Source organism: Aphelocoma coerulescens, chromosome 5, assembly GCF_041296385.1.
Source record: "Aphelocoma coerulescens isolate FSJ_1873_10779 chromosome 5, UR_Acoe_1.0, whole genome shotgun sequence".
In the NCBI taxonomy this organism is placed as follows: Eukaryota; Metazoa; Chordata; class Aves; order Passeriformes; family Corvidae; genus Aphelocoma; species Aphelocoma coerulescens.
Genome location: NC_091019.1, coordinates 30105810 through 30126794, shown reverse-complemented (window position 1 = coordinate 30126794; position 20985 = coordinate 30105810). Strand labels below are relative to the sequence as shown.

The 20985-nt window shown below is 40.3% G+C and overlaps 1 protein-coding gene across 1 annotated transcript in view; it reads left to right on the top strand.

Annotated features, from left to right (window-relative positions):
- SPTBN5 (spectrin beta, non-erythrocytic 5) overlaps positions 1-20985 on the top strand; it is a 91257-nt gene that overhangs the window by 69784 nt on the left and 488 nt on the right. Inside the window, exons 47-66 of the mRNA XM_069015975.1 lie at positions 372-462; positions 1098-1244; positions 2827-2964; positions 3678-3934; positions 4137-4323; positions 6740-6952; positions 7318-7514; positions 8089-8293; positions 8996-9190; positions 10330-10485; positions 10984-11201; positions 12835-13024; positions 13801-13977; positions 14859-14963; positions 15953-16573; positions 17546-17617; positions 19162-19248; positions 19653-19744; positions 19913-19998; positions 20499-20634. Coding sequence (XP_068872076.1) covers positions 372-462; positions 1098-1244; positions 2827-2964; positions 3678-3934; positions 4137-4323; positions 6740-6952; positions 7318-7514; positions 8089-8293; positions 8996-9190; positions 10330-10485; positions 10984-11201; positions 12835-13024; positions 13801-13977; positions 14859-14963; positions 15953-16573; positions 17546-17617; positions 19162-19248; positions 19653-19744; positions 19913-19998; positions 20499-20634 — 3570 coding nt within the window. The remainder of the gene's footprint in view (positions 1-371; positions 463-1097; positions 1245-2826; positions 2965-3677; positions 3935-4136; positions 4324-6739; positions 6953-7317; positions 7515-8088; positions 8294-8995; positions 9191-10329; positions 10486-10983; positions 11202-12834; positions 13025-13800; positions 13978-14858; positions 14964-15952; positions 16574-17545; positions 17618-19161; positions 19249-19652; positions 19745-19912; positions 19999-20498; positions 20635-20985) is intronic.

Below are 20985 nucleotides of genomic sequence, written 5' to 3'. Positions count from 1 at the left end.
GGTCCAAAATTGGAAAAAAAAAATTGAAGTATGGTGTGGTTTATCAGTGACAAACAGCATCATACTTACATAAGAAACGTGCTGAGTTTACATTCTCTTGAACCCTGAAAAACAGTAACGGTGATTTCTAGAGGCAGACATAATATATACAAAATTTGTATGTAGTTTAAACATATCTATCTGCTAGCAATCTTTCCTATAGTGTCCTTGGCATCTTCTCTGACAGCCCAGATCAAGGGGGTCTTCATATTATGGACATCTCCCTCCTAGGGAATGGAGGATTAGGTCACATGTATTTTAGAGGTGAAATTTGAAAACCCTTATCTAATTCACTCTGTGACTTTTACTTCACACATCTGTCTTCATCTCAGAAAAGAGAGACTGCTGGAGAATGCTGCTGCTCGCAGACATTTGCTGGAGGAATCAAGGCTTCTGCAGAAGTTCCTGAAGAATTCTTTTGAGGTACAATTACACAAGATTCATAATATTCTGGTTTCTTAAAACATACTGTGCTGCAAAGATCTGAATCTCCAGACAGATTTACTGCGAGAAAAATCAAGCAACTGAGTCTGGAATGAGATAATATTGGGAAAGCTGAGGATAAGAATGGATATTTTTTCGTCTTCCCTCTAGTCTAGTCTAGTCAATGAAAGCTCTACTGTACATTGGATTACAGCAAAATACAGAACAAAGAAAGGCATTAAAAAGGAATTAAAAGGGGAAAGTGCCACCATTAAACAAAAACATGAGAAGGCATAAATTAGTTGTTTTTTGTGAGATACTGACAGTGGGTTAGAAATCAGGGGATCATTGTCTGTGCTCCCCCATGCACACATGTGCCCATGAATTTTCTCACTACATAGGGCCTGTCTAACAGAGACAGCTCCCTTTCCAGACAAGAGGGCTGGTCAGCAGAGATACAGCGGTGACTTCATCAAGGACAGGAGGAGCTTAGGGAAGCAGAACCTCAGAAGGACAATTCACTTAGGTCCCCACTCACTATTTCCCTGTTTTATACATATAAGAGGAGAACCTGGCAAGCTGGAGTTGAAGAAACACTGGCAATTTTTTAAAATTCTGTTCTTCCCTCCCCCAAGGTGGCTGCCTGGATTAATGAGAAGAATAGCATTGCCCAGGATGATAGCTGGAAGGACCCAAGCAACCTGCAGACCAAACTGCAGAAGCACCAGACTTTCCAAGCAGAGATCATGGCCAATAGAAATCGTCTGGACTCCATCAAATCTGTGAGGGAAACAGGGGTTTTGGCAGGGGTGGGCAACTGGGATGAAAGACTCTGCAGACACTGTGAGTCACAGTGATCTCAAACAAGGGAGGGGGAATCACTGTACCCTCACTGGCATTGTCCATGTTGTCTCTGAGTATACTGGGAAGCTTATTCTTTTAGTCCATCAAGAATTTTCTGTGTCCATCTGTTTCTTCACTCTCTTACTATCTAGTGTGATCTTGCTGTGCATATTCACTGTGCATGCAATGGCAACAGATGGCTGCTTGCAATAAAAGATTGAATCCACTGGCTTTAGAAACATCTCTCTGGGTGAATGACACTTTAGAAGTATCCTTGTTTCTTTCCAACCTACCTGACTGGATGTACAACTTTAACAAGTCATATAAGATGTATCCAACAAAAAGGATAAAGAAGAGTTTTCAAGTGCTTCCTTTGCAGAGACATGCTAGTAGGCGAGATATAAAGGAAGCCTGACAAGATTTTTCAGATATTTGGCAGAAGCTGTGATCAGATGATAAGTTTGGAAGGACAGACTGTTACATGTTTATTAATTTTATTTTCAGCACAGGGCTTACTAGATGTATTTTGCAATAGATTACTACATTAAAGGTAGATTCCCCCTCCAGATTCACCTGCATCCAGTCTTAGAAATGCCTCCTCTTTTCTTTTCTTTTCTTTTCTTTTCTTTTCTTTTCTTTTCTTTTCTTTTCTTTTCTTTTCTTTTCTTTTCTTTTCTTTTCTTTTCTTTTCTTTTCTTTTCTTTTCTTTTCTTTTCTTTTCTTTTCTTTTCTTTTCTTTTTTCTTTTCTTTTTTCTTTTCTTTTTTCCTTTCCTTTTCTTCTTTCCTTTCCTTTCCTTTCCTTTCCTTTCCTTTCCTTTCCTTTCCTTTCCTTTCCTTTCCTTTCCTTTCCTTTCCTTTCCTTTCCTTTCCTTTCCTTTCCTTTCCTTTCCTTTCCTTTCCTTTCCTTTCCTTTCCTTTCCTTTCCTTTCCTTTCCTTTCCTTTCCTTTCCTTTCCTTTCCTTTCCTTTCCTTTCCTTTCCTTTCCTTTCCTTTCCTTTCCTTTCCTTTCCTTTCCTTTCCTTTCCTTTCCTTTCCTTTCCTTTCCTTTCCTTTCCTTTCCTTTCCTTTCCTTTCCTTTCCTTTCCTTTCCTTTCTCCCCTCTGTGTGCAGACACAAAAAGAGGGGGTTAAAGGGTAGAGTTACAATCCTTGGTAAGATTATGTTTTCAAAGGCTTGTTTGCACAATCTCTTTCACATTATTCTATTATGTCCTACCTTCTTTGTTGGGAATAGTCCTAGCAGTTGCTCTTTAGAACACCTACGGACCTGGTATAGCAACTTTCTCTTGCTGTACCTCTTGCTTGCCTTGCTGTGCAGTTTTTGCCCTAATTTCAGTAATCCTTTTGTCTTTATTATATTTTTCTCTGTTTCTGCAACCTCTATCTGTTATGTCAGGAGGTGATGGCTGCAACTGGCCCTTTACATAACAGTGCCAGTAGACTTTGATTATGAAGGCAAAATTGATATATTCTGGAGCATTCAGCAAAGGAAGAATACTTTGCCTGTTCCTTCTGATACAGGAAGGGGAGAAGATGCTTCATGAAAGGCACTATGCCCCAGAAGCCATTCAGTCCAGACTACAAGAAATGGAAGAGCTATGGGAGGAACTGCTAGCAAGTTGCCAGGATAAATGGACCAAACTGCAGGATGCTTACAAGGTAATACAGGGATGCCAGTCATTTCCAGAGATAGCACAGCTGCCTTGCTATTTGTCTTGCCTACAAGTATGTCACTTGATACAGTCCAACTTGATTCCTCAAGACCAGTAGTGCAGAGAAACTACTACGTGGAATGGAATTGGCAGGAGAATTGGAGATCTCTATGGAGGGAAAAGGATTTGTAGGCTGGGCTCCATTCTGCTTTCTGCTGCTGGTTTAGATTCAGATTCTGGAGAGAGATACTGAGGGAAAATGTGTTTATTCATTTGTGTCAACTCTCTGCAACTGTCTCAAGGGCACCTTTTCTCCAGCATATTGAGAAAGAAACCTACAGCTGCTTTTCATTCTTCTAGCTCCAGGCACATGAATTCTCATGACTGCGAGTTATGCTTGGGCTATCAGAAAATATGGGGTTATAAAACAGAGCTCTTCCTTTAAATGGTTTGGGGTTTTTTTAAGATGCTATGTCCATGATCTGCATTTGTGCAACACAAGTAAGATAAACTCTTGATGTTTTATGCATCTGTTCTTGTCTTCACCAAGACTGAATTCTCTTCTTCATTTGCACCACCATCGTATATGGGAAGAGTTCACTGAGCACTGGGAAGTTGCTCCATGTTTCTGTGTAATCTTTACTGAAAGTGACTGCGATTTTTACATCACACTGTCTGTCCTAAAGGTTTAAATTATTTTTTCTTCTTGCTTGTTCTCAGGGTCTTCATTTTCAGCGAAATGTAGAGGATATGGAGAAATGGTTGGAAGGTGTGGAAAATGACCTGAAAGCACCATATAGTGACAATGATCTGGTGGTTTTGAACAGTCATCTGAAGAAACAAGAGGAACTGGAGGAACACATTGCTGCCCACAGGGACCAGCTGCAAGAGCTTGTGGTCACAGCCCAGCAGTTCCAGAGGGAGAAACATTTCCTTGCTGATGAACTAGAAGAGAAAGTGGATGAACTGGTGCAGAGGTGTGTGATGAACTAGAGGAGAAAGTGGATGAACTAGTGCAGGCCTGGCCTGTCTTCTGCCATCTTTTTTCTACTTTTATCACTTTTTTTCTTCCCTGAATATTCTTTTTCCTTTCCTTCTCTACACTATTCTGAAATGAGTGTTTTGCATTCATTCTTTATCAATCTGTAGTCCTCATTGGATTATCTTTAAAACCTACAGATACAAAAGGCTACGTGATCCTCTGCAGGAGAGACGTGGAAGTCTGGAGGCAAGCAGACTTCAGTACCAGTTCTTCCGAGATGTTGATCAGGAGTTGGCTTGGGTTCATGAGAAGCTCCCCATGGCTTCCTCCAAGGATTATGGCAAATCCCTGGCAACTGTTCAGAGTCTACAAGAAAAGCACCAGGTAGTGTTATGTGACGTTTCACAGTCTTTAGAATCAAATAGAGAACACTGAACTCAATTTGTCTCTAACAAACTTCATCTGCTGTGCTTTGGCTAACAGGAGCCATGATGCCAGGGATCACTTTTATCCTTTTCTTTTTCAATAATACGTCCATAACTTGGCAATATGTGAGATGCCATCCTGCTTATCATTGCAGTCGTGCAAGTACCACACCATAGGCTCTTCTGTGGACATGTTGGCTCCTTCTTTGAACGGAGTTCAAACCTGGCCCTTTTCAATACAAAATAGACTTGACAAACTTGAGCATATTTTCATAGGTTCTTTGGTGATAAAAAAATTCTTTCAAACTCAGTAAGTACATCCAAGAAAGCTCATTCCTCAGATGTCTCAGGATGAGCTCCCAGGAAAACGTTTTTCAAAAAGAATTTTTCTGATCTGATGGGAGGGAGTTAACAGGGAATTATTATGCCAGCTGACCTTCATTCCAGTGGTAGCTTTCAAGACAGCTGCTGAATTATTTCACAAGGTTCAGAGGGGCCATCAGAGAAAGCAATGCCTGGAATACTGTCATCTCAAATACCAGTAAACACCCTCCTGATAGTTCTTCAATAAGGAGCACTGTCTCTTTGCAAACACAAGGTGGAAGAAAAAATGTTCCTGCTAAAAGTTTCCAGCAGCTATAGGTATTTAATATTAATATTAGCATATGATATCCCATTCAAATGCCATGTCAAGTGCCTTTAGGGGAAATCTGTGCAACCTGCATTAGGATTGGGAAAGACAGAAGATCATATAAATTGCCAATGTGTGTGATATATACAGTCAGAGAGAGAGAAAGCCCAAGCATCTGGTGCAATCATTGTGCAACAGTAAGAAATGAAAACTTGTTTCATCATGATTAAAAGTATAAATGTTGTTATGTGTGCAATTATTCCTAAAAATTACAAGCTCATTGACATGGTAAGAAAGTAATTAAGTTCACTGAAGAAAGAATGCTTGAGCTGAATTAATCTGAGAAAATATTTCAAATAACTGAAGGAACAGAGGAGATACTGCTTTAGGCTAAGATTATTTTTTGTCAATTTGCTAAGTCTCAAAATTTTTCAACTAACTGTGAGAATGGGAGATATGTACCATAAAATCAGTGCATAATAAAATTCTCTGACATCTTACTTACTATTCTTCTGGAAAGAGGATTAAAATATAAGCTTTTAACTCTCAACATGTTATTAGCTAGAGCCTCTGCACCTTCTTTTTAATGTTGCTTTACAAGCAAGCAAATGTCGGAGCTAACGTAACAATCAAGAATTGAATATGCTATTAGTTCCACCTTCTATTGTTTGTCCTAATGAGCCAGATTTGCAAAATTCAGTCCTTGGTTTGTTATCACAAAAGAGATTGTGTGTGAACTGTATTAACCTAAGAGAAAAAATAAAAAAGCTGTTAAGCAAAACAGAATTTACACACAAATATACTATGCCTGCAAACAGCTGCTTGGCTTGGAACAGATATGGTGTCACTTTTCAACAACATCTTGAAATTAATAGGGGGAAGTTAAAAGCAAGATTAGAATCAGAGCTCTTTTCCAGCCAAGTTTGCCACTTGAATTGAAAAAGCAACTCCTCTCCTCATAGAGGGCATCTCTTCTACATTAACACAGCACTGCAGTCTAACTCCAAACCTTCTTATTCATAGCTATGAAATTAAACAGAACAATGATAGAATTGTGGGGCTTGTTTCTGCTCAAGGTGCTCAGGCACAGTCAGCCAAAGAATGCATGTATGCTCACAGAAAAATCACTGTATGGACCTTGCCTACCCAGGAAAATATCATAGGGGAGAGTATATGGAGGGATGTATATAGTTTTTAAAACTACTCAAAAGTGTTCAGAAATTAGTTTCAAGTAAAGTCTTTGAGAATTGATTCAGGTGGTTTTCTTCTCTCCTTGTCCTGTTGGCTGCCTGGTAATTGTGTATCCACAGTGTTTACAGTGGCTGCTATGCAAAGCTGCATCTTCTACAAAGGCATTGGCAAATGATAAATATTAATGTGCAGGCAAATTGGCCATTCTTCTCTAGACATGTTTTAATTCAAGAAATGCCATCTAATGGAATGGATGTAGGTATATTTCAGTGGAATCTACAAGTAAGAAGTTTGTGATTAGAACCCCTTCCCTTGAGACTCTGAGGCAGATATACATCAAAGTTCAAACTTCATGGCTAAATTTGATTTCTATGATCACTCCTTCACCCCAAAAAATTTCTCCACTTCAAGCATGCACTAATAGTTTGTACCTCTGACACACCTTCGTGAATAGAAAGCAAATTTTTAACGGGATTACATGACTACATTTTCTGGAATAAAAATTCCATAACTTTAATTTTTGGTCTATTATTTTACTCTTTACTCTTTCCAGAACCTGGAGAATGAGATAAACAGTCGGGATGCTTTGACCAAAGCAGTGCTCAGTACGGGACAGAAACTGGTAAGGGGAGGCCACTCAGCCTCTCGCAAGATTATGGAGCATCTGAAGGAGCTTGAGACTTCTGTAGAGACCTTGAAGGCAGAGGCTCAAGAGAGGAGACAGAGGCTTATGCAGTCCTATGAGGCCCATCTGTTCCTAAATGAGGTAAAGATGGTTCCTGAGGGATTTATTTTGGCCTTTCTTATTTTCAAACATCTGACACCTACATTGTTGAATGGATGTAAGTGCTGAGAAAGGAGAATTCACACTGCCCTGTTTTTTCATATCTGGTAAATATGGATACAGTGGAGAAATGACAATTATCTTCCCTGCTAATCCCAGTGAGTAACATGTAGCTGCAATTACTGGATTCTGGGTACACATTTTTTGGAACAGTGTCTGATAGATTGCATTAGAGGAAGACACCTAAGGTGCTCTCTGTTTTCACTGACGTGTCAGTGCACCACTGCTGTCAGTTTTCCTTGACTTAAATGAAGCTGCATTAAAGCTCACCCCTGTATTTTATACAGCTGCTGGACGTGGAGGCATGGCTGGCAGAGAGGAGTTTCATCCTGGAGACCTCTGATTATGGGAAGAATGAAGAATCCACACAAATTTTACTTCGTAAACTTGAAGCTACCAAACTGGACATGGAGAGTTTTGGGTCCCGGATCGAGAAAGTACAGGAGACAGGTGCCAGCTTGATAAACAAAGACAGTCCAGAGAGGTAGGAAAGCAAAAACAGGTTTCTCCTCCAGGTCAAACAGAAATGCCCAGAGAACACAAATACAGAAAAGTTCAACTATGTTTGATGGCTCATTCAGAAATAAGGCTTCAGGGGACATCCATCTCTGCTTTATCATCATCACACATACTGAGCTCCCCAAAAGCTTTTTGATTGTTTTAATGTTTTCGTGAGATTTTTTTTTAACAACAGACCAATTAATGCAGATCAGCTTCTTTGTCCATTGTCTTCTCCCAGGAACTGTCATCTACTTCTAATTTACCACAAATGTTCGAAAACCACTGTGTTTGGGAAAGGAAATTAACATTCCTGACTGTTTTTCATTGGAAGTTCATTTTTATATCTGGGGAGGAGGAAGTGAAAAGAGCAGCCATTTGTATGATATACTTTAATTTCCTGAACTAGCTGGCTTTAATGGCACAGCATAACTCACTCCATGATGTTACCTGGTTTATTCTGTATTTTAAAGGTGTTGCAAATTAAACATGTCAGAAAAAACTGTGTTCAAAAAGAACAATAAGACAAAAACATACCTTCTGCTTCTTATTCTTTGCAGTTCAGTAATACTTTCAAAGCTCCAGGGGATCCTAGCAGATTATCAGTCTCTCCTACAGAAGTCTGACACTCAGAGAAAACGCCTGCAAGAACAATTCCAGCTCTATCAGTTTGAAAGAGAATTCCAGCTGGTGGATGCCTGGCTTTCCAGTAAACTGTCTGTAGCAGAGTCCGATGACTATGGGCAGGACTTAGATGATGTTGAGGTAAAAGAAAATAAAAGGTTTTGCATGTATTTTGTGGCAAGGCAGGGTAGCTGCTGACAGTGAAGCATGTTACAGTGACAAAAAATAAGCAGACCAGTTATCTCTGCAGCAAGAAATCAGACTGACTTCTGTCTGCTTATACAGACTCTCTGAGATAGCATCCTCCAACAGAAAATTAGATGGATCAGAAAGTCAGCTTTTTTTGGGATAAGGTGAGGTCAGCACACTTCACTTCTTGCCCTGCTTATAAATTTGACAGGACCAAAAAATTTGACTGTGGGCAATCCCCTCATCACAATTTTGGTCAAAAACACTGGGCTGAGGCAGTCATACCTCTAGCTGCTGATTTCAAAGATAAATTTCTCCTTGGGGCACACAGTGCAGAGAGGTATAATTAGTAGTGTCCACTCCTCAGTAATTGCTTCATATTGTAGACAAGTTCTGTTCATTAGCTTTTGATCTGGGCAACTTCTGCTTGTCAGGATGTGGTTAATTTTTCTCTGTGACACAGGATGTTAGATGATCAAGACAACAGATGTCTTCTGACTCCAGATCATTAGGGCTTATCAAGCCATTTGCACTAGTAGATTGCAGTGCATAGCTTTTGTGTTATAAAGAGCAGAGAAAGCAATTCCTTCTGTCTCTCTCATAGAGGTAGGCAGAAATTCTTGTATCTAAATCTGTGTCCCATTTATTCTGCAGGTGCTGGAGAAAAAGTTTAAAGATTTTGTAAATGAGATGAAACCTCTGGGACATTCCAAAGTTGTCTCCTTAAATGAGTTAGCATCTAAACTGGATAAGGAAGGCCACAGCAAGATGGATGTTATCCAGACGAGAACTAAGCAAATCAATGAAATGTGGGAGAAACTATGCAATGCCATTCAGATAAAAACAGAGGTAGGAAACACATGAAAAACTGGGGCATTGATTTCCGTGAAGTCTCCCATTCCCTGCTTTCTTTCCCAAACCAGTGCATTGCTCATGTTGAAACACAAGGTTTACAGGGGCAATGAGTATATTTTGTTCCATTTTTTCTAGATTCATTTCCCTTTATAGCCACTGCTTACCCTACTGCTCCTGACAAGGCTTACATTTGAAAGGTGTTTATCAGCTCCAAATAATTGTTTTCCTTAATTCACTGCTAACTCTGGTTTCCTGAAAAACAAAGCCAATCTAACAGTTTATCAACCACTAACAGGAGTCTGGCTCTGACACTTATTGGTCTCTTTATGGAGCTACTTATTAAATAGTTTGCTAAACAAGATCAAAATTCTCCAGGTTTTTTGCTGAGTTAGCTACTTGAAATCAAAGAAGGCATGTGGGAGAGAATGAGATGGAGGACACAGAGCAAACCCCCTACCTTTAGGCAGCAGCTGGGTGTTAAATCAGCTCATGCCCTCTCAGGAAACTGCAGTTACAGATCTGTCTGGAAAAGCAGAGGTGACACACAGAACTCAACATTTTTTTGTTTTAAGGAGAACATAAAACATCAGATGTCCTCAACCCTTTTTTTCATTACTGTTTCATATACATGTTCCTTATGAAGCAGCTCAAGCCCACTAATGTCTTTTAGCAGAAATAAATGCATGACAATTGCTTATATAGAGTTTGACTATAAAGTAGTATTAGAACATTTTTTTTAATCCTCTCATTTCAGAAAAACATGATTTTTGTTCCATTCCTTTTATTTTCACTGTTTGCAGTGTAGACCTTTTTTCCAAGCAAGTATTTTAGGACGCCTTCTGTGGTGTAGCGAGCTACCTTTACAGGGCAATCCATGCTCTCCATTTTGATCATTCCTCTTACAAAGGGATAAATTGCTCATTAGAGACATCTGTTTCTTTCCATTGTCCAAGGGAACTTGGGGGAATTAGGGTATCTTAACACCTCACTTTCAGGTGACTTAACAGGAAAGGTGCTTCATTCCCTCTCCTGGTCATTTTGTACTGCATTATGACATATTAGGGTTACCCTTTCCCATGTTGTAGACACAAAATGCTATAGAGTATTACCATTAAATTACTTCTTTACTCCAGAACCTAAGAGCAGCCCGTCAAGTTCACCAGTATGACCACGATGTAGATGAAGTAAAGGGCTGGATGCAGGAGAAAGAGGCAGTGGTGGATATAGAAGATTATGGGTATGATCTTCCAGGTGTACAGACACTTCTCAGCCATCTTGAGGGAGTAGAGGTAAGAGGATCTGTGATGCAGCAGTAGCAGAAAAGCACGGAAGGCAAAAAAAAAGACTGATGCTTGACTGATGCCTCTCAAGGGCCTTGCTTGCAAGACAAATTTATTGCACCCTTAAATAATCTTTGTGCCTCAGAGAAGAGGGTCTTTTTCTCCTATTTATAACATTGTGATATTATATTATTAATGCTTTTGCTTCTAAGGATGAACTTCTCTTCTAAAATCTATTCCAAGCTGTTATTATAATTGCAAAGGTGTCATCTGAACAAAGGAGACTTCAGCACCACATTTACCAAAATAATCTGTGCATCACATCTAAAGCAGCTTCTTTTATGTTTGATAATGAATGCTATAAGGCATTAAAGGAAATCTGAGAGGCATTAATATTCCAGCCCCCGTACAGCCAGAGGGTAGAAAATCTATGCATCATAGCTAAATCCACTTTTGATAGAGCTAAGTAGTGACTTGGTCTTACAATCCATTCTGTCTCTGTTCCAGAGAGATCTAGGAGTCATCATGAAAGAGCTGGAACGGATTCGAGGAGAGGCTTGGCACCTCAGCCGCACATACCCTCAGGTTAAGGAAAACATCATGGAGAGACTCACAGATGTGGATGAGTGCTGGGAAAACTTGGACAAAAAGTTTCTTGAGAGGAAAGCAAGACTGAGCCAGGCAGAACAAGTCCAGCTCTACTTCAATGACTGCAGGGAGCTGATGTATGTGTTGGGCCCTGAGTTTGGCCTTATTTCTTGTCTTTCCCATATAAGATTTTCTAAATTAAACCTGTTAGTCATTTGATCCCTTCCCCAAGTGCTCTGCAGCTTGCTTCCAAACCTCTTTGAATAGTAATCCATGGCATCTCCTCAACAGCACTTCACAGAATTTACCAGATGTCAGAGGTGACCATGACACCTCAGCACAGTGTGCATGACAAAGCCACTTTTTTAGATTGTTTCCTAAACAGTCTCGGAGAGTTCAGTCACTGTGGATAACTTTGATAGTTTCACAGTTCCAGTTGAAAATACTGTTGATTCTGTAGGAAGACAGGGTTAGGTAGTGAAGTAACTTGTACACGTGCATAGACACCAGTGCCCCTTTTTCTGAGAGTCAAAGCAGTTGCATTGAAGATAATCTCCTAGAATAGATAATGAAAAAGTTTACCTATGACAGGAGTAGAAATACAAAGACAGTGAAGTGGTTACCACTGACTATTGGACATTTACTGTGCTAAGGGATAGATCCTGAGCTCAGGTAAATCATGCATTAGTTTGTGCCAGTTGAGAGTTATGGAGTAGAAAATGTTTCTTTAAAAGTATCTACCAATATACTTCTTTCCATGAGTGCTCTTTGTGCATATGAAGTACTTTGAAGCGTGGTGGTAAGGTTTTGATGGGCATCTGAGAGTCTCTGTGTTCCTGTACAATGTACAAAAATACTGTTACCGTGTGTAGCCTAGTCAGTTGCAGTTAGCTCTTTCTGAGAACTTGAATGCACAACACTTCAGTACGTGCAGATGCTGCAGCTGTCTTTTTAATAGGCTATGTATGGAAACAGCACTGGGAATATTATAAATCCCCTACATGTTTGAACAAACCTTCATCAATGTATTTGTGTATTGCTATGGTTTAACCCCAGTCAGCAGCTAAGAACTCCAGAGCCACTCACTCTCCCTGATTCCCAGTGGGATGGGGAGGAGAATCAGAAATGAAAAACAAGCAAACAAAAAAATACCAACACATCTGTTGAGATAAGAACACTCTAATAACTGAAATAAAGTAAAATATAATACTACTAATAATGAAGATAATACTGTTTAAAAAAAAGTAAAATAACCCCTCCCCCCCCCCAAAAAAAACCTATTGATGCACAATACATTTGCTCACCACCCACCCACTGGTACCCAGCCTGTCCCTAAGCAGCCATTGGCCCCTTCTGACCAACTCCCTCCAGTTTATATACTGGTTATGGTGTGCTGTGGTATGGAGTATCCCTTTGGCCAGTTCGGGTCAGCTGTCCTGGCTGTGTTTCCCCCCCGCCCAGCTGCTTGTGCACCTCCTCACTGGCAGAGCCTGGGAAACTGAGAAGTCCTTGGCTTAGGGTAAGCACTACCCAGCAATAACCAAAACATCAGTGTGTTGCCAACGTTATTCTCATACTAAACCCAAAACTCAGCACTGTACCAGTTACTAAGAACATAATTAACTCTATCCCAGGCAAAATCAGGACAATATTAATATCTTTTGTGAGCAAATAAAAGTCTGTGTGCATGTATCCACAGCCATGGGATGTGTGCATTGCCAAAGGTCCAAGAGACTCAGATTCCTTTCCTTTTTACCCTCTGTTCTGTAGGGCCTGGGCCAATGAGATGCATGCTCTGGTGATATCTGAGGAACTGGCAAACGATGTCCTGGGAGCGGAACTGCTCATCAAGCGCCATGAGGAATACAAGCGTGAGATAGAGAAGCAGTGGCTGAAATATGAAGAAATGCAGAGGGCAGGGGGTGACCTGATGAAGAATGGACATTTCATGTCTGTGGAGGTGTGTTGAAGAGTTACATATTCTACAAACAAGAGTGAACAAAAACATGAAACAGGCAGCAGGTGCAGCTTTGTCTCTCAGAACAGAAAGACAGGACAATCAGGTTCTTTACTATTAAAAGCTGTGTACTTCATGTGATGCATAGAAAAAGAAAACACATTTAAGTTCTTGTGCTACATCAAAATCACCTTGCATTGATGATGCCCCTGAGTTCACTAGAAGATATGTAATTCTTCAGAAATGTCCCAAGGGGCAAGAATGTTAAAATTTTTGTGACTCTGTTATCTATGTATCTTTAGACTGCCCAAGACACTGTATGTAGATCCAGAGACCACACCATCAAAAACATCTTCAGAATTTATGCAAGATTACATTAGTTCTGTTGTAGAAAGAACAAGAAAACTTTCCACAGTTGAAGTCTCTCCATTGTTGCCTTGCCATAAATGGATGTATTTGTTGAATCTTCTGGTTCTCACTAGTTTCATAGTACAAATTGCCTGGGTATAAAGTTTCATCTTGGGAAATCATATGGCAGAATATTTGTCATACAGTATGTGGAATATGCCTAAAATTGTATTATCTAGCTACACAATTTACATGCTAATTCAAGTAGGAAAAATGAGGACTCAGACATCTTTTCTAAATTATGCTAACACCACAAAGTTATCTATAGGTTGTCTTCTAAATCATGAAGGCAGATTACATGATAGTTGACTGTCCTGTGAAAGTCTGATTGGATTTTTCGACTCCTGTCATTACATATGTTCTTTTTCTAGATTGAAGAAAAACTGTTAGAGCTGTCAGAGCTGATGAAGAAGGTAAAGGAGAGCTGGGACATGAGGAAAGTGTTGTATGAAGAAAACTGGGAAATCCAATTGCTCCGCAGAGAGCTCGAACAAGCAGAAGCGTGGCTGGCTGCCAAGGAGAGCTTTCTTTCAGATCCCTCCTATGGGGTGAGTAACAACCATGCAGAACTACTGAGCACTGTGTTCCTCTCAGCAAATGCAGAGGGCCATGGATCAGCTCAGGCCTGAAATTAACCACAATCTCAATAGCAATGCATCCTTGAGATTAGAAAGGGCAGGAGCTCTGTCCTCTTGCAGAAGTGGGCCCAGGGCAGTTGCTTCATTTGACATGGTGATGGGCTCCTGGAAGTGGTGGCTTCCAGGGAGTGGTAGAAGACTTGGGAGAATTCTAGACCTTTTTTTCATTTTACTTGCTGAGGATTCAACTTTCTCTGTCTTGCTGAAGAGCCTGTTTCAAAAGGAAAAAAGGGATTTTTCCCACCTTGTTCTTCCCATTAAGCAGAGAAGGTTTTACACAGTTTGATAGCTAGCTTGTAAATTCTTTTTTAAACACCAGCATCCATATTTTTGTTTGTTTTGTTGGGTTCTTTGTCATTGTTGACTGTCTTCTGATAGTTTATAAGGTTGGAAAACAAAGTCAAGAACTTGGGTATCAGAAACTAAGCAGAGGACATGACAGAAGTCTCAGATGCATTTGTTGCAGGGCAGGAACAAACTCTGTGTCTAGCACAAGCTAGAATCCAAGTACTTAATCTGCACATAAACAGTTAGAGCTGTCGATACTACATAGCACTACATGGCCTTGCAGAAAAGTCTGTCTGCACAGCAGACAGACTGCAAGACACAGACCTTTACTTTAAATGTAAATTCAGATTTTTCATGCACTAGCAGGGGTTTAGACATTCAATTACAAAATTTGCAGAAACCTCACTTGGCTAAATGGAATGGATAAATCTGAAAATCTTAGGCATAATCTCTTCTGATGGACTTGATTTTGGACTTCTGTATGTGGTAATTTTTCCACTCAGGATTCAGTGTCTGAAGTAGAGGAATTACTGAAGAAACACCATGATTTTGAGAAGATGCTTGCAGCACAGGAGGAGAAATTTGCTCAGCTCAGCAGGAAAACTAAGGTGAGTAGTTGGAGGCTGATGAGCTGTGTATGAAACAGGATGATGTGGGTCATTGATTGTTTGAATGGCACTCCATGTAACAAGGAACTCCTGTGCTGAGATGGGATGAGTAACCAAAGCTGAGATATTTCAGACAGAGCAAGACCTATATGTGGATCAAAAGAGATCAACTACCTTGAAAAAGCTGTAGGTGAGAAGTGGAAGTTTTCTTGTGCCAGGACAGTGAAAAGGGTATGAGAAACAGGGGAATCCCTTGCTGCACAAATGGAGAGAGAGATTTTGCTTCATTCAGGATTTCAGAAAGGAGCTGGCACCATCTGACAGTGATAGAGGATAGCAAAGGGCTGAAAAGAAAGGGAGACCAAGGCACAGATAGGCCTTTTTCCTCTGGCATAAGGTTTTTACAATGGATTGTGTTAAATACCAAAGATATTCAATAACCCTCTCAGATTCTCTTTCATTGTGGGGGAGGTTTTTCAAATTATTTTCCTGTAATAACCAGTAAAACATAACAGTTGTGTTTGACTTCAGGCTGAAAATTATTCCATCTTTCCTTCAGTGATTTGCAAAGTGGCTAAGTGAAAGGACAAAAGTCCTTTCCCCCAAAATTTTCCACAAGAACAACCCTGGATATTCAGTGTTCTTACAGAAAACTTAAAGAAGCAATGCCACAAGAGAAGGAGTGCTGTTTCCCTTGAGTGTTTTTAGAAAAACCAGCCCCCAGAGAACTTAGCAAGGGCAGGATTAACTGTATTTGACGTTAACTGCCAGGCATATTCATGATTTAGGCAACAAAATAATGCTTAGCACATAGCAATTAGATTCAGATCTAACTCTAAGAATGCCAGTGGAAGTACAGACCTTAAGGTTCAATGCCAGGAGACAGTTCATTTGAAAAACTATTCCTGTTTAAAATAACAAAATCTTAGGTAAGTAGTCATGAATGCAATGAAGGTGATTTTAAAAAATGTAATACTGCTGTCCTACAGAGAGAGATGAATCTTCTGAAACAAGCGGACACAGAAGAGAGTGAGCAGAAGGATAAAAGCAAAGTTGTACGGGTTCCTTCTCTAAAAAGAAAAACATCTGACAGAAGGAATGCACCACCAAAAGTGACAGAAATAAAGAGCACAACGCCACTGCCACCTGTGCCTGTACCCAGCGTGTCCTGGAGGGTCCCACTTGAAACTATTTTCTCCCCCGTTGAAAAATCTCCTACAAGGTTCCAAGAATTCACTTCTGAGGAAGTCCCTGAAGTGCTGAGCAGCAACAAAACAGAAATGAAAGCTGAGACAAGGCTCGGTGAGATTATCACTCCAGCTACACCAAAGATGGTGAGCCCACAAGCTGCATCTTTTGAAAGTCACAGTTCTTTAGGCTCTCCTTTATCTCCTACTCCTACAAGCCAGCAACACAGCAGCAGTTTGTTAGAATCACAAGCCACAGACCACACATCTCCTCAAGGACAAGGTGCTATAGGCTCCTCTTTCTCCAGCCTGCAGACCAAACTGACAGCAACACCACCCGCGCCTGGACAAAGGTCACTAGATAACTCACCAAACTTACTGCTGTCTAACTCCTCTTGGGAGACATTAAAGAACACATCTTCGGTAAGTGCCAGAAATTCCTGGCTCTCTCTTTGCAAAACCACTATCCTGTGCTAGTTAAAGTAAGGCAATAATAGGAAGTTCTGTGTGAAAGTCACAAAGAGCACCATACAGTGGGCATTTCAGTGAGTACACTCCTGGATTCAAACAAGAGGCATTTTATGTGCCTTTGCAATTCAAACAGTTTCCACAAAGACAGTTGACTTAAGCAGTTATGTACAGCTTAAAACCATTTTTAATTTGCTAAGCTTTATAGCCTAGGTATTAACAACTCTATTGGTTTATGTTTTTCTTTTCCTGAACTATAGGCTATTCCTGCTGCTCAATACTCAGCAGAGCACTTAACAACAGCCAGGAGATGGTGTCTCCCAAAGAGGATGATTTATCTACACCCTCTGTGTGAGGTGGCAGTGCTCAGTGTCCACTCTGTTTAAAAGTCAGAGAGAGGCAGGACTTCATAGCACATTTGTCAAAGAGCTGACCTGGTACAAGACTAGAACCAACAACTCCTGTTTGCTCACCCTTGCACGAAATTCACTTTTAACTCACAGGCAGATAAAATTAGAATTTCTTTTTGCTCCTTTACTCTTGAGAGGAACATGTTTGTCACATACCCAAGTGTACCAGTACAACACCATACATTGGTGTAACTCAGTAATTGTGGAGGTGGTATGAATAACTTGAACAATTTATGTTGTAAAATGTATGTAATAATATAAAAATAATATTAGTTAATTAACACACTGTGATAGAGTAATTTCCATAAGCAAATTGTTCAAGAAGGATTTGAATTCTCTTTGTTTAGGGGGTTTATCAGAGATAGTGAGGATTTCCTGCTGTGCTGTCAATGTAAAGGCTAAAGGAACCAGAGATCAGTCTCTTTGCATGGAGTTTATCTAAAAAAGACCTTCAGAAATTTAACATAGGCCTAAGGGCCATTTTAAAGTTAAGCAGCAATGTTCTTGTATGTCTCAGGCTTCTGCAAGTCTCCAGCGCATGGAGGGTTTCCTAGAGAAGCGAGACCAGCTCCTTCCGGGAAGACAACAGGTAGAAATAAATTCCATCATTCTGGGTTATTTCACTTTTCCTTGAGTTATAGTCCAGATCTGGTCTGACTTCTTCAGGATAAGCTCTTGCTGAAGAGGAGCTGAGTAGTGTGGGTTTGCTTCAGCTATCCATAAAATGCATGGGGAAGTGTCCACTGGCTTTGGCAGTATCTGATCTTTAAGAGAAAGAGACAATGGAATTTTTGCCTGTCATGGGAATCATGCAGAACAGGGTCTGTCTAAAGTTAATGGATTTATAAACCAGAGTCTAGGCTGTATGAACACGTTAACTACATTTTCCTAATTACAAACACAGGTTTCAATCAACTGAATTGGGAGAAACAAACAAACAAACAAAACAACAACAACAACAAAAAAACCCACAACAACCAAAAAACCCCATCACCACAAAAAAAACCCTAAAGCTTCATGATCCTGTAACAGCATGTGATAGTTTGTCAGCAGTGGAAGCCCTCAATCTCATGCCCCCAATATTTGTAATTTCTAACTGTGCTAGAACAGAACTAAAGTTCTGTTTATCTTTGAAGAATTAGTTTGTTAAATAGAGGTTTGAATGAAACTGAAATCTAAATTCTTACCCTGGGAAATAACACCACTTCAGATCAGTAGCCTAATGATCACAACAGGCCAGGAAATTTTCTAATATTCACCACCAATCTGCAGACATCAGTGTTTCCTGAGTGTTTGCACATAAACATGTCTTGGATTATTTGTCTCACGGAGTATTTCCTCTGAAATTTTTAATTTGAAAGACCTCCTTTAAAAAGTGACTGGTATGGACTCCATCTTCTGGAAGCAAAATTTAGTTTTTCTTCACTACTGGACACACAGAATTTAGTCTTCAGGGATACTGAACTTCCATATTACCAAACAAGAAAAGCTATGACTTATCTTCCTCAGAACTGTTTCCTTCCTTTTCTCTGAATGACCAAATTGTCAACTTGATTCACTGGCATAACAAAATATGAATACAAGTTATAGGATCCTTCATCAAGAAGGGTCTTATGGCACCAGGCTAAGCTTTCAGTGGTACATAGTTAGGGTTGGAAATAGCTGCTACTTTTGCACTTTGTTCAGTAGCATTCCACCGGGGTTAGTTCAGCAAATGAAGAATTCAGCAGCCACATTAGATTGTAACCACACACTTGATATAAGTAGCCTGTGACCAGCAGGCAGGGGCTGGTGTTCCAGCTATGGAAAAAGTGGAGTTTTAGTGGCCAAAAATTAGACAGAACTTTGATTATCAACCTCCAAAGATGTTGCTGACCACATGGTACAGAGCTTGCTTGAACCAGGTTATGTCATTTGTTCAGTCCTGACTCATAGAGACCCTTTCTTGGATCACTCACACAGAAACTATAGTAGGCTCTGTTTCTCTAAGAGATAACAATGACTGTGACAACTTCTGTGATCATAAAATAGACAAGTCCTGGCTTCCTGTGGAAGTTGTATATGAAAGATTTCACTACTCCTATAAAATACATACTTTGTAACTGAATTTTATTACCATTTCTATTCATGTAGCCACACTCAAGGTCTTGGAAATCCTTCTATGTAAAACTTGATGGATTAAAGCTTGATTTCTATAACGATGACAAAGAAGCATCTAAGGTAATTTGGTTTTTTAATCTTTCTAGCAAACTTTGTGTCTACATATGTAAAAATGAATTTTAAAATGTCACCTTTGGTTTGGGGCTGGGTGATCTGTTCCCTTTCAAATGTCAGCTGAGTGAAAATTCAGCAATTATTTAACTGATACAACTGAAAAACAGAATAATAAGCTTCCAGAAATTTTCAAATATATACCTTAAAAGAAGTATCTTATTCAAGAATTGCCTTCAAGACATAAAACAATTCTCCATGGCTCCTCTGTGGTTGGTCCTATTCAGTGATCCTAGTTATAAAGTTAGGAGCATAAAGAGATGGATGTGTAGTCTGCCTGCAGGTTGGTATGGAATTGAATCCTAGCAGAAAAGACATAGAAGACATTTTGTTTTCATTTTATCCCCCTTCAGAACATATCCACAGTCCTGTCCCTCGGCATTTCTGGTGCCAAATGTGAGAGGCTGGTGAATTACACCAGGAAAGAGAACGCCTTCATGCTGCGGTGAGTTTTATGGAGAAGGGCACAAATAAAAGCCTATGCAGCTGCCTGCCCACATCACCTAAGGCTGAATGTTGTTAGGAGGCATAACTGAAGTGTCTTACACTCACAAGCACAGAAGGTATAAGGCAAAACTGACTAGAATTCACCTTTTCCTATCCTTATTTACAGGCTGAGAGATGGGGCAGAGTATTACTTTGCAGCCCCTTCTCAGACACTGATGGAGGACTGGCTGCAGTTGCTACAGAATAATATAGGTATGTTCTCACTTCCTCCAAGAATGAGCTCTGCTTTTAGCAAGTGATGGTGAGAGAAAGAGAAGAGAATGACAAGGTGTCCTTAGTTTGGGGCATTTTGAGCCATCCTTTTTGGCTCTGTTAGAAAGCAATACACAAGTCACCTGCTACCTTGTGATGTAGTGACCTGGCAGAAGAACATCCAGGGTGATTTGCAAAGCAGTCTTTCAGTTGTACTGTGCCACAGTACAGTTGTACTGTACTGTAACATCAGGTTATTCCCTGGGAGGGGCATAGGGCTGTATTCATCCTTCTAGTAAGGATCTTTGGATCTTGATCAACAGCTTTTCTTCTGGATCTAGATATCTTTCTAGACATCTCTCTAGGCAGTGGCTTATTGGGAAGGAAGCCATAGCATAATTATAACTATGATGGTCAGAAAAAAGTGTTATGGACCCAGAAGTGGAAAACTCTGCCTCTAATATTACTTCTTTGTTGTTGGTTTTTTTTTTACTATGTAGGACACGGTAACAGATCCCATTCTGCAGTGATGGTGCAAACTTTCATTTCAAACACAGAGACCTCCCAGAAAAGAGTGTGGGACTTTCCAGAGAGGGACTCTGCTGAAAGACTAACCAGCAAAAGCTCACTCCTGAGGTATGGGCTCTGTGCTGCAAAGCTGAACAGATGTCAGTGCTGTCTGTGCTCAGGTAGCAGTCACCTACAAAGAGACTGCCCTGAGGTCAGAAAGTCCTGCTCCCCTGTTACTAATGTCACAAAAATAATGTGGCCAGCAGGACCAAAGCAGTGATTGTCCCCCTGTACTTGGCACTGGTGAGGCAACACCTCAAGTGCTGCATTCAGTTCTGAACCTCTCACTTCAAGAAAGCTGGAATGTGTCCAGGGAAGAGCAATGAAGTTGGAGAAGGGTCTGGAGAACAAGTCCTACCAGGAGAGGCCGAGGGAGCTGGAGTTGTTTAGACTGGGGAAAAGGAGGCTCATGGGAGA